General features: G+C 31.1%; 2 protein-coding genes across 2 annotated transcripts in view; both read left to right on the top strand.

Moving 5' to 3' along the window:
- Positions 1-14084, top strand: part of LOC105107859 (uncharacterized) — a 56126-nt gene that overhangs the window by 23276 nt on the left and 18766 nt on the right. The window lies entirely within an intron of this gene.
- On the top strand, positions 1340-8401 carry LOC105107849 (protein PHLOEM PROTEIN 2-LIKE A9-like). Its single transcript, XM_011001917.1, has 6 exons — positions 1340-1432; positions 3336-3473; positions 3583-3656; positions 5392-5449; positions 5551-5636; positions 7595-8401. The coding sequence occupies exons 2-6, from the start codon at positions 3408-3410 to the stop codon at positions 8106-8108; spliced, it is 798 nt and encodes a 265-aa protein (XP_011000219.1). The 5' UTR covers positions 1340-1432; positions 3336-3407; the 3' UTR covers positions 8109-8401.

The raw sequence follows: 14084 nt of genomic DNA on the forward strand, positions 1-14084 counted from the left end.
GCCTTTCGCAAACTATCTTGAGCTTGCTCAACCAGCTCCTGTCGCTCCATCGCAAATCTGTATGCCGCTGGACTCTTCCCACCAGATATCTGCACTGCAATCTCGGCAGGAGTTTGGGGTTGTGCCCCCAAAACTAGCTCAAATGGACTTGCTTCCGTTGCCGAGGATTTTTGAAGATTATAGCAAAACTGCGCACTATCTAGCAACTCCAACCAGTTTCGCTGCATTGCTGTCACGTAGTGTCTCAAATATTCCTCTAGCACTTAATTATTAGAGGAATAGTTTGACATGGTTAACACTGTAAAAAATTATTAATGGAATAATTTTATTTGTTAACCTATTTGCAATTATATCGGTATAATAAACATGTCATTGTTGGATATCCAGATTTGAATCTCACTAAAATTTAATCGCTAAAATTGTTAACAAAAACTTACACGTGTATGCACTACATTGTTTTTAAAATTCTTTATAATTCAAGTAGGATTTTTTTTGTATATATTAATGAAATGTTTCTGTCAGTATATATGAATGAGATTAACGATGGAAGGAATTCATTCTGTAAATATCACTGTAAAATATCAATAAATAAATTGTCGATGATTCTATTTGTATTCATTGATTTTCTAATAGTGGAAAATATTTTTGACATTGATAAAAAAAAAACAAGAGGTACATAATTATATATATATATATATATATATATATATATATTTTCTTTTTTATTTTTACTAGTTGGGATATTTTGATTAAATGAAAAAACAAATATTGGTTGTTTTAGTTAATTCTGCACTTATTCATGTTCATATCAACAGATGAAAAATTACTTTACTTATACTTAAATAACAATACATTATGATGAAAAATTACTTACTTTAATATTTGTCATTTTAAATGTTAATAACACTTAGTTTATCAAATCATCGTTACTTGTTTTTAAACTTAGCAATACATAAACAATAATTATAATTACACAGTTATTAGATGCTATTAATGTAGTTTTTATTTTACGTGTGCTCACGAAGTCACATGTTCAACAGCTACGTTTAGATTTTCAATAATTGCTTGACCGGGAATAGCTGGAATTTGGTTTTAGTCACCGACAAACTCTGCCAAACGTCCATCAAGCATTCGAACTTCTAGCCACCGTGGGAACCTACCCGAAATATCAAATTATTAGACATACCATCGAAATAGTAAAAAGCAAAAGCAACCTGCCAAACGTCCATCAATAATTGTGCGCTCACGAAGTCACATGTTCAACAGCTACGTGCCATAAGGGTAAAAATCAAAAGCAACCTGTCAAAGAATATCACTTTACTTTAGATAGACTACGACTACACTTCATGATGTGAATCCCACCATCGATCTTAAGGTAGAAGTCTATTGTCAATGTGTGAACCTAAAATACCCTCTCATTTGAAAAAGAAAAGAAAAGAAAAGGAAGAAGAGATGATTAGGAAGGGAGAAACAAAATATAATTTCTTTAAAAAATAAAATAAAATTGGAGATCACAGTTGAAATACTCCTTTTGTGCTTTGAATTTGTAATAAAATTACTGATGAAATTATAAATTAAAACATGCTGTTGGATAACATATTGTTTATGATTTTTATTTTATTGATTAATTCATTGAATATATAATCAATGATAAATTTACATATAGAATTATCGTGCTGAATAAAAAAAGCATTACAAACATTAATTTTGTTAGTTGTGGTTAGTAATTGTAAAATTAACGTGTTAAAAGTTAAACATATTTAAAATATTTTTAAAAATTTATATTTTTTTGAGATGACGTTGAAAATGCTAAAAATAATGTAAATATATCAAAATGCATTTTTGGAGTTTTTCATTTTTTTTTGCTATTTTTTACTTTTCTATAAATTTATTAAAAACATGAGTTAAAAATTAGGTAGAAACAATTATGATGTATTTATTACTAGGCGCGAGTAAAAAAACTAAAAAACTGAGAAAATTAAAAAAAATAACTGAAAAAACTAAACCATGAAAAACCAATTAGAATTTTTAAAAAACCAACCAGTTCAGTTTGATTTTAATTTGATAAGCCTGAAATAAAAAATACCGAACCGATTCATTTAAAAAAAATATTATAAAAGTCATTTCTAAACTTTTAACCCTAGCATTCCCTTGCATCTAGCCGCTGCTCCTCTAGCCACAACTCTCAAACCTAAACCTCTCTTCTCAAATCTAAACCTTTCTCACTCTTGACCTAATAAAAAATTAATTTTTCATCACTTTACAAAATTTTATGGCCAAATTTAGACTTCAAATCATCTAAAAAAACTTTAACAAGGCTTCAATCGTCATTTTCAAATTTAATAACCTAGGAACTGGTTTAATGTATGCTTCAAATCTTCATCTTCACGGCTTCAATGTTTGTTTTCTCTCATCTTAGTTTTGAGCTTTTTTTTTTAAAGGTTGACGCAGCTCCTGATATAAATCTTGCTAAGACTGATAAGAAAGATTAAAGTTTTGTACGTTATAAGTTCCTGTGCTATGTTATTTATATAGAGCTCTTTACTTTAAAAGTCTGTTTTTTGTTTAATTTTTATATTGGCCGTTTAGTTTCTTTCATAACCATTTTGTAATGCGTGGAGATGATTTTATGGTTATTGAAGATGGATTTAAAATAATGAAATTGTTCTTTGCTGTATTTTATCTGCCTGTAGTTATTACATGTTTGAGATTTGTTGCTTGTTAAGTAATTGGACTTTTAAAATTATGGCGTTTAAAGGGAAAAACAAAAGGGAAGCTGGAGAAGCTATAGAGAAGATTGTTAAAAAAAACCCGATCAGTTTGAATATAGGTTTTTCAGGTTTTTATGTTAAAAAACCAGACCGAACCGAAATCGGTCGGTTTGAACTGATTCCAATTCAAAACTTTCAGTTTTTCAAAAATTTATTTTGATTATTTTTTAAATAAAAATCAAACCGAACCGAAAATAATCACCCTTAATCCTACCCTTTCATAATTATTCAAAACTAATTGTTCTTTAATTAGAAAAATTAAATCATCTAAAAAAATTCGAGGAACAAACCGTAAAAAAATATAAAATTTTGTACAATCCATCTATGATAATTTATGAGAAGATGAAATGTGGAGCCATGCACAGTAGAAATCCCATTCCTTTTAGATTATAGGTAAAGTAACGGTTGACTTAATTAGAAGATTAGGTCGTGGAAATTGATACACCCAAACAACAAAGCTCTCATTATTGTTCTTGTATTTAACTTTTACCACATAGTTCCTTGTAAAGTAGCGGTTGACTTAATTAGAATATTAGATCGTGGAAATTGATACACCCAAACAACAAAGCTCTCATTATTGTTCTCGTATTGAACTTTTACCACATAGTTCCTTGAAATCTCTTTGGCATCCAGATCATGAGTTCTCCTTCCAAAAATTCAAGCAAAGGGGCTCCCAAAGGCTCTCAACGACAGCTTCAAAAGGTCGGAATTCTTTTTACTTCTTCGGCAATTCAGATAATCAGTTCGTAATGATCAGGGGAGCAAATGAAATGTTTTGATGACATGACAATTTGGAATTTTTCTTGTGTAGGTTTCTAGGAACAACAGCTTGTTTTCCTGTTGCCTCAAGGTTGAATCAAGTGACTCCTCGGGATATGGTGAAAGGTGAGAATATGGTTTTTTTCCCCTCCTATTTGGAGCCTCTATGTGCATGCTTTTTCTGCAGTGGTTGAAACATTGTTTACTAATCAGTTTATTTTTGGTAATTGATCTGCACATAGAAAATGGAAAAAAGGTCCTTTATTCTATTTTATGTCAATAGATCAGCCAGCCATCCAAGGGCGATGCGAAAATTTATTATTAAGGTGATAAAAAGACAAGATTGATCTATCGAATAAAATAACATACTTTTTTACGTGAATCGAGATCGCCAATATGTTGAGGTGTGAAGAGCAAATAACACCTTACCACATCTTTATCTTCTATTTCTTTTGCATATGACCTTTCCGAAGCATTCTCCATGATTTCTTTATCCAATCTTTCACGGGTCCTGAACTTGAAGATGGGTTTTGTATACATAACTCTCAATAGTAATAATTGGAGCCATTGAACTTTTATATCCCAAATTGATTCAAACTACTATTGGAATCATAATGAGTAACACACCTTTTTTTCACCAAAGTTCTTTCTTTTACTCTATCACGATTAAGACTAAGAAAAATAAACAACTTGGCTCCACTACAAGTTGAGCCAATAAAAAGAAGAAAAAAACTTGCTATTGAATTATACTTTATGCTAAAAGTTATTAACCTTTCACTTTGCAAATTTATAATGACATATAAATGTTTTTTAGTTATAGTTTTTTTTAATTATTTTTTTTAATTTATTTTTTTAATATTAAATTTTTTATTTAATTATCATACTTTCATAATACAGATTTTAAGTTTGATCATTTAGTTTTTTTAATTAGTTTTTTTAAATTATTCAATATACATTGTGATCATCTATTAGGTTTTAGGTTAAAGTATTATGTTTGTATTAATGGATGAAAGATACTTTAATGAAAAATATTGTAAAAATATGAGTAGAGTCATTTGTTAAAAATATATGGTACTATTTTATATGTTAAAAAACAAACATAATTAACTTATAAAAAATCTTCCTATCATAAATATAATAACTTAACATTTCTAGTCATTTGATATTCATCGCAGAATAAGTATAAATTAAAGATTTCAAATCATATCTAAATAATTTATGGGTCTCATAAAAATATATGGATTGAATATTATCACAAGGACTCTCTTACAATTTTTTATATATAATCAAAACATTAATATTTTTATATTGAAATATATTTTATACTGGTGGTGATGCTTTATCAAATGTATTGTATTTAGTATAATGTAGTATATATAATGATAAATTAAACATTATAGGTTAATAATGTAATTTATTTTAGATATGTCAAGCGCATTTACAATAAAATAAATATAAAGCCTAAAGGCATTTTTAAAAAAAATCACAAATTTTTAAACTTTAATTTATTTTTCAATAGTTGTATATTGAGTTTAGAGCTCCTTTCATTATGCAATATCATGAAAATTTTGACAAATATTAAGATTTCTATAAAGGTGTAAGAAAGAGGGCTATTTATTTTGTCACTCTGCCAAGGCATGGAGCGGGGATAAGTAATAATATCACCCTTCATTCAAAACCTTAATTTCTATTTTTGAAAATGATTTTCATAAAATTGTTTTTATACAAATTGACGTGCCAGTTGATTATCGATAAAATATGAGTCCTACAAATGATAAATGGTTGATCTTCCATGAATCGAAATAATCTTTCAAGTGTTTTTATACAAATTGATGATACTGCTTATTTTCGGTGTTAATAGCAAGGGAGAGTCTAAATCATCTACAGTTGGGTCAGAGACGGTTGAAGTCCCCTTAAATGTCAGAATATTATTACTGCTTGAATGGTAATTAATTAATATAATTATGTAATGATTTAATAATGACAATTTGGAAATTCTCTTGTTTGACATGTTTTGCAGGGCCCTGATGGCAAAACCGTGTTTAAACCAAAGCATCTTACAATCTGCTGGCGGAAAGAGAGTAAATACTGGAGTATTCCTGAAGAGTGAGGATAATATACCTGTTTTCTTCTTGAAGAGTTATGCTGTTATGTTATAAATCTTGGTGTGCTTGATCTATTGTTATGTTACAAATGTTTTGTTAATAAAAGGAAAATTAGAATCGTTAAATTACAATCAAGATTTTTAATTAATATTCTTGCATGTCTTAATTCATTATAAAAAATCAATACATAATTTACAAATATATAAAGTTTTAAGAGGATCAATATCATAGAAAATTTTTATTGTGTTTAAGTTGTAATTATCAAAATTTAATAATAGATATGAAACATAAAAATAATTATATCTGGTCCTTTTAGAATTGAACCAATTTAATTTTTTTATAAGGATCTTTATCCTTTTCATGCATAACTCTTCTATATAGAGAAAGTATTGATAGTTATAATTTGAATACCATAAAAAGTATTTTCATGAATACCATAAAATGTTTACGAAAATCTTTTAAATTCATAAAAAGTATTTTATATTTAGATTGTTTTTTTTAAAAAAAAAAAGTAAAACTCTTGCTGGATCGGTTCACACCTAGTTTTTTTTTCTCTCTCTCTCTTTTAGACACCAATCTCCCCAAATTTCTCCTTCTATCTTCTTCTTCTCTAGTATTGAATCCATTAACTACCCCAACAATAACCCAAACAGTTATCACCATAATCAAGCTTTCTTTCTCTTTCAAACCCAGCTAGAAATCATTTATTGTGTTGATGACTTTGTATGGATTGATTCATTCATAGAAGTTGTTTGTTTGCATGTGCAGACAGTATAGTTATTTAGTCAAATTTCTAACATCTCTGGGTCATGCAAAGTAATTTGCTTTGGCCTGACATTGTTTCCAGGTGCATGCATCATCACGACCTTCAAACTTGTCAATATTCTAAATTTAAACATGTAAAAGTAATTGTATCCTAGGAAGGGTTAATTATCCTTATTTTCATGGTCTGAGTAAGGCGTTGTTGTGGTGTTTCGATGCCTTTGTTCTATAAATTTTGAGTTGATTCCCAATTCTATCTCAGCTTTATTTTTTTATTTTACTAAAAATTAAATAACATGTGAAAAAATCATGCAAACACAAATAATGAGAAGCACACAAAACTTAGTTAATTTTTTATGCGGATTTCACAAATACATCTTTATTAAAAATTGTACAATATTCTTAATTATTAGAGAGGAAAAATACAATATTTTTTTGCTTTTGTAAGTTGGTCCCTTTATTTTTCAAAATTGTATGTTAATTCTTTAAGCAAAGTTGACTGTTGATTTTTAAAAAGCAATTCCTAAATTACCTTTTTGAAATACTTAATTTTGTCTAAAGTAGATAAGATTGGAAATTTTGATTATAGATAAGAATATTGTAGGTAAAAAACCAACAACAGGACCAATTAATTTAAAACAAAGGGATTAACTAATTATTTTATTGAAAACATAGGGATCCGGTAATAATTTACTCTATTTAATTTGATACTTTAATTTATTCATACAAGTTTTCTCTTGATCCACGTTTATGTTTTAGGGTAAATTACAAAAACCTTTTCAGAGGTGTTATAAAATTATACGAATCATTTTGACAAGAATCTTGAAATTGTTAAGTAAAGATTACAGATATCCCAAGGCCGAATTGTTACATTCTTAAACGTGGAAAGTTAAGGTTTAGAAATCAGTAAATGGTGCAGTTCCGACCACTTTTAGTTATTGTTTCTTTCAGTTGTTTCCTTTCATTTTTGGCGGAGACCATAAAGCAAAGTTTTTTATTTATTTATTTCTTTACAAGATAGGATTGAATTTTAGGGGTGAGTATGTTATACTAAAGACCAATGGTTTTACATCATGATGGAACTGTATCACTACCTTTTGTGAATCTGCAGATTTTGAATAGTGGTGCTATAGTAATGTAGAGCCTACTTTGTTTATGTCAATTTTAATCTATTTACTCTTTGCAAAATATATATAGGGATGATGGTCCTGCAGAGCTGCGGGAGGTGTGTTGGCTTGATGTAAGTGGTGAAATGGATGTAACCAAAGGGAAGACGTATGAAGTTAGCTTTATGTTATCCATGAACACAGAGAAATCCTTTGGCTGGGACGATCCTGATTATCCTGTTATGGTGATGGCTAGGATAGGAAAGGCGAGAGAGTATGTGCGCAAAAAAATAAAACTATCAGAATTAAAAGGGGAAGTAATGGAATTTCCTCCGGATAAGTGTCGGGTTGTGTTTAAAAATGATGAAAAATCTGAAAGTGAAGAGGAACTTCCTGCGAAGAAGAGTCAGAGTCAGACTAAGTCTACAAGTGATGAAAACCCTAACAATGATGAGGAAAAGCTCTATTTTGGCTTGTATGAAGTGTGGAGTAACAAATGGAAGGGTGGTCTACGGATTCATGAGGCCATAGTTCAGGAAATACCCGCTGGGAATAATGTTTCTACATCTAATACCCGTTCCGACGAGTCAGAGGGAAGGAAATAGCAGCTCATGACGATTCTATTTCAACATCTGAAAACCTCCGATCGAGTCGAAGTTCAAGGAGTACGTAGAAGCTGATTTAGAGCCTGGTAACGTGGGAATGTTTTTTCAGGGATTTGATCAGCGGACCGGATTGCATCTCCTAGTTGTCTATTATTTCTATGTTCGTCAGTATGATCATATTTCAAGTTATTTACTTGTAATATGCATTGCTAGGACTGTAGTTATTTAGCTATGGTTTGAATAAAAACTATAGACTTAAAGACTCTTTCTCCAGAACTGTTCTGTTTGTCTTATGATATGCGACGTCAACATCCTAAAATCCTCTGGGTGTGAATCGATTAAGAAATTAATGAGGGGATGACTGTGTTATCAGGTTTTTAGGCAAGTGTAATCTTACTGTTAAAGAGCTGGTTATTTGTCTTGGCAAATTAAATAGTACAAAATGGTTTGATATATATTGTTAATTTCAATATATAAGCTGATAAAAAAGAACCATCTTTTTTTTTTATTATTATTATTAAAACGAACTTGATGGATCTTTAAAGACAGGTCGAAAAGATGTGGTACAAAGGGAGATAACGAGGATACAGAAATGACACTTCCTTCCCTAGTGGTACTCGTGTCATCTTGGCGGTCTCTAAATTTTCTACATTTGATATGCAAAATTTGATGTAGATTCTACCGGTGCATATATATTCAGGATAAAAAGCAGTAAAATAGACGAAAGAAATATCAAATAAAATATTAGAGTTTCAATATAATTCTTGTAAATAAATTGAAGTATCTAAATAGAAACAAAATAGTTCAGTTTTTAGGATAGAAAAATCTAATAAACTACAAAGATTTTTTTATATAAAAAAAACTAAGAAACAACTATTCTAACAAAAACGGTAAATAAAATAGTAAAAAAGCACAATTAAAAAACATAAAGGTAAAAGCATGGAGAGAAAAAAAGAAGAAAGAAAGATGAATCATAGAGTTGCACTGTTTTTATTTTTGAGTTCTTCATGCAAAAAAATTTGGCTTTTTTAAAAAAAATCAAAAAACACATTCCTCTCTTTAAATCATCTTTTCCAGGATAGCTAAAACAGGAAAGTAAAAAACAATTCTAAAAAACACTTTCCAAATAATCATTGCTCCCAAATAAAACAATGGCCACGTGGTCATGTATTAATGGCAATGAATTTAAATGATGCACCGGTGTTGTACGGCATCAGCTTGTTAGAAGTCACCACTTTTTTTTCTTCTTTTTTTTCCAGATCAGTATAATAAAAACTAAATAATGTGGGTAAATTATTTTATATCAATAAATATTTTATTATAGACTATAATGTTTTTAACTTCAGAAAAAATAAAAAATAAAAAAGTTGTTTTTAGGGTATTTTATTATTTTTATATGAATATTTTATATAATTAAAAGGATTAAGAGAATGTTTTAATATTTTCATATATTTTTTAATTAAAAAGATATTATTTTATGCTCCACACATCCAACAAATAGATAGCATTTATATAATTAAAAAGATTTATGAGATACTTTTTCGTAATTAAAATTGACCATCCATGGTATAACTAAATATATAATCATGTGTTTTTTTACATTGAACAGTATACGTAAATATATTATGATTGAATTGTAATTAATAATTAATTATTTGTGTTGTTTTTAAATAACTAAAATATATAATTATTTTTTTATTCATTGTTTGTTTGAGTCTGAGTTTGATTAGGATCTGCAACCCTAAATAGATTGGTGAGCTAGGCCTGAGGCCTGGGCCTAGCTTGGCCTCGACTCTTTTTTTCTGTTTTTTTTATTAATGACTGGGCTGGCTGGGCAAAGTAGCAGGCTTGAGTGAAATGTTCATGCAGGTTTGCTGCAGGAAGGAGTTAATTATAAATGAAGATGCACAGTATCAAATGAATTATTTTGCAAAGCGGGAAGAGAAGAAGAAAGGTTTACCTGGTCTGCTGGAGCTGGTGGTCTGGAGTGACGACGTCTGGACAAGGCTTCTTCTTCCTTCTTTGTTCTTCTCTCTGTTATATGTTTTCCCGTGTAGGGTTCTTTTCTGCATTTTTGTTCCTCTGTTCTTTGCATCTCACCCCCTGTTCTCTGGGTTTGTTTCTTCGTTCGTGGCCTCCTGTGACCCTCTGTTCTGTGCTTCTGTTTCCTTATGATTTTTCTCCTCAGTCTTTTTCCTTTTCGTTTATATCCCCTGGAAAACCCTCTGTTCACTCTATATTTGCCCATGCGTTTGTTCTCCGTTCTCCTTTCCTGGCCTCTTTCCCTGTTTGCTTTTCTTCTTCCCCAGTTTCCTTTTTTACCCCCACTGCTTTTTCGTTTCTTCCCTCCCAGTATTTCTCGGTTTGCATCTGTCTCCCATCCTATCGTGCACAATATGCACGATGGGCGTCTTCAACGTTTGCCTTCATTTGAAGACTAGTCGGGTGCTAAAGGCCCTGTCATTGCAAGAGCAATTCTGGCATTTAGAGAATATCGTGTGGGTGAGGAGATCGTGTCTGGCCGAAGCTGTGTTAGTGGTGTCTCAAATGGATTTCGAATAGTGTCTTGAAACTGCGTCGTTTGGCTATCTTCAATTTCCGCCCTAAGCTTTTGAAATTTAGCAATTGGGTCCTTAATCAAGGAAAATCCTTTTTTTATTATTATTTTGCCCCTAGATTAAGTTGCAATTGGACCCCTGGATTATAGCGTCATTTCCAAAACAATCCTTTTTTTTATTTATTCAATTTTATCCTTAATTGACTCTTCAACTTTTAATTCTTTCAAGATTACCCCTGAAACAATCATTAAACTCCCTAAATTACCCTCATCATTTCAATTTGGTCCTTAGATTTTAATTTCTTCCAATTCCACCTCTAATCAGCCCCAAACTTTGATGTTTCTTCAATTATGCCCCTAATTTTATTAATTAAACTAATTTTCAGTTCAACTAAACCCCTAAACTTATTAATTCTTTCAATTTTTGATCAAATTGACTCCTAAATTTATAATTCAATCTTTATTAGTCCTCAAACTTTCGATTTGTGTTGTCTTAACCCATTTCTCAAATTATTTTTTTATTCATTCATTTTTTTTAAGAAATCAAAAATTGGATTATCATAAAAGTAATTGAAATGGAAAAGAGGAAACATATAGAATTGAGGATTTTATACTATTGAAAAGTAATTTAATCTTTTCTTTACTATTGACGGAGACATGTTTTCCATTAGCAATAGACACTTGAGTAGGAAAAGAAAATCCTTTAAAATTACATAAGTTAGTCATTTTATTAGTTATATTATTAGCGGCACCTGAGTTAATAACCCAAGAGTCATGCACAATACTAGTTCGCAAGGCAATTTTAAATGTAATGAGAATACCACCATCTGTGCTTTCTTACGGGATGTGAACCGAATTTGCAAGGAAGCCCGCAAACTTAGTGAAGTGAGCAATAGCAACAATGTAAGCCTTATGCTAATAGCCCTTTGAGATTTCTTCTTCTTTTTAAAATTCTGCTTTAGCTCTGAATGAAAAATCCAACACCTTCTAATAGAGTGGCCAATATTAGGACAATAATGGCACTTTAAATTGGGTTGTTTTCCCTTGTAAGGTTTGTCATTGTTTATTGATTTGTTGATAATATAAACACGAGTTTCTGATAAAAGGTTTTTAGAGTCAAAACTCATAACTTTTATGTAAGCTTTTTTCTTAATGAATAGTAGCGCACACACTAGTAATGGATTGAAAATCAAGATTCATGAGGATCTTGCTATGAAGATCTTCATATTCTGAACCGAGAGTAGCTAATAGTTGGAAGATCTTTTCCTCTCTTCACGTTTCCTTAATTATACTGCATCAACCGTGTAGGGATGACATAGTGCAAGTTCACTCATTATACCTTCCAAGGTTCCAAGTAATTTGAACACGAGTCTTTCATCTTGTTGCAAATTGGCAAGATTTTTGTTGATTTGAGAAATACAAGTTGAATTGTTTTGATTTCCATATATTTCTTTCACAGCTTCCCATAGTTCCAAGATTTGGAATAGCTGAATATTTCAGTAATATAATTTTTGATTGAATTAAGTAACCAAGATATAGCAAATTGGTCTTTGCATTGTCAAGCTTCATAAGCTGATGATGAAGAAGACTCAAGAGGCCTAATATGGCCATTGACATAGCCAAGTTTGAATCTTACACCAAGAGCAATTGTCACAGCTATTGACAAAGGAGATAGTTAAATTCATTTAGTAAAACGGAGCCTAAACATTGATTAGGATTTGGCTCTCCTTCCAGCATGTTGTAGGATTTATGGGTGCCTTTAACACTATCAATCTTGAACGGGTAACCATAGGAATTTCAACTAATCAACAATGTATTAAGAACCTGTTCTGGTATCATGAAAAAACAAAATAATATTATATGCTGAAGAAACAAAGGAGACAGAAGAATCTTGTATGTTTTTCTGTTATAGCAGCAGACACACACACACACACACAAAACTAGGAAGGATGATGGCTATTAAATCTCCTATAATCACGGACATACAAGAGTCTATCTATAGAAAACAATTATCCTGTTGGAGTTAAACTGAGACTGCAGTCTGCAATCAATGTTGTAGTCGGACTCTGCAGTTTGTGTGGCAAGATGTCTGCGTTGCAGGAGGAGTCTGTTGGAATGAGAATCCATCTGCAAACAAGTATTGCATGTTAATCAAATGTTGCGGAGTCTGTGTTGCTTGTTAATCAAATGGGGCAGAACATATTACATTTGGCTGTGATGCATCAACAGCGGGGGGTTTTCCGTATTGTCAAGAACAATAACAGAGTAGTGAGTGACCAGGATGAGCTCGGCAATTGACAATAATGGCTACACATTGTTGCACCAAGTTGCACACATGAAGCACTATCACGGAGGAACTAAGCCCGGCCCTGCACTCGAGCTACAAGAAGAAATAAAAGGGTTCAAGGTGAGCTAGTTACTCTTGTACAACCGTAACCCCATTCCATATGTTTATGAAATACATTTCTTTATTCCTAGCTGTAAGTAAATTTTGTTCGTTAATTACAAGGAAATTAAAGAATGTTTTCAATTAGCCTATATTCCAAATTACTTCAAAATCAGTGAAATGCAGCTTTCTATACCTCGATATAAGTGATTTGTATTGCAGGTGTTCCAAAGAAAATGTAATCCTATAATTAAGGACCATGATAGGGAAACCTATTTTCCTATAATTAATGACTTTACCAACGCTAATGAATTTGTTTTCATGTTTCTCTGTCCCTGCAGCGGGTGCTGAAGGTGCTTCCACCTTCTCTGTCCAAGAAGCGGGTGCTGAGGGTGGTTCCACCTTCTCAAGCATTGCAAGATGACAACGAGAATAAAATTTTTTTCCCATATTGGATCATAAATTTTTTTAAAGAAAAAACAGGTTTCATATTTAAATTCCTTACAGTATAACATAGTTGCCAGAACACCCATTTGGAATAGGAAGCCTGGCACCGTGTAAATTCCTGCCTCTAAAATAAGCTTCCTCAACTTTCATCCCCTCCATTTCTACCCCTACAGAAGAACCCAACTACACAAAATTATAAGAAACCGAACATAAATTGAGAAAGGCCAAAAGGGGAATAGAAGAAGAAGTTGAACTTACTTACCAGTGGGTTTGGGTTTGAAGCAGTGAGAAACGGCAGAAGGGCCATCATATTTGATGCAGCAAAGTTAGGTTAGGTTCAGGGTAACTTTAACTTGATTTTGAATTAAAAGTTTGGGTTTTATACTAATCTTAATCTGAATTAATATAAAAATAATAATTATTATAATTTTAAAATTCAATTCGATCCAGGACTAGGTCCAGGTCACCAATCAAGTTAACCATTCACCCGAGTAAATATAAGGATAAAAATAATTATTATCATAGTTTTAAAATCAATTCAGAAATCGACTCGGGGCTTGAACTAGATCATGAGTTGGGTTAATTA

Source organism: Populus euphratica, unplaced genomic scaffold, assembly GCF_000495115.2.
Source record: "Populus euphratica unplaced genomic scaffold, PopEup_1.0 scaffold413.1, whole genome shotgun sequence".
Lineage (NCBI taxonomy): Eukaryota > Viridiplantae > Streptophyta > Magnoliopsida > Malpighiales > Salicaceae > Populus > Populus euphratica.

Bases quoted from the DNA above. Each gene is read 5' to 3' on its own strand.
- LOC105107849 (XM_011001917.1), top strand. From the start codon at position 3,408: ATGAGTTCTCCTTCCAAAAATTCAAGCAAAGGGGCTCCCAAAGGCTCT. The intron at 3,474-3,582 runs GTCGGAATTCTT...TTTCTTGTGTAG, and splicing joins CTCAACGACAGCTTCAAAAG to GTTTCTAGGAACAACAGCTT. The intron at 5,450-5,550 runs GTCAGAATATTA...CATGTTTTGCAG, and splicing joins CGGTTGAAGTCCCCTTAAAT to GGCCCTGATGGCAAAACCGT.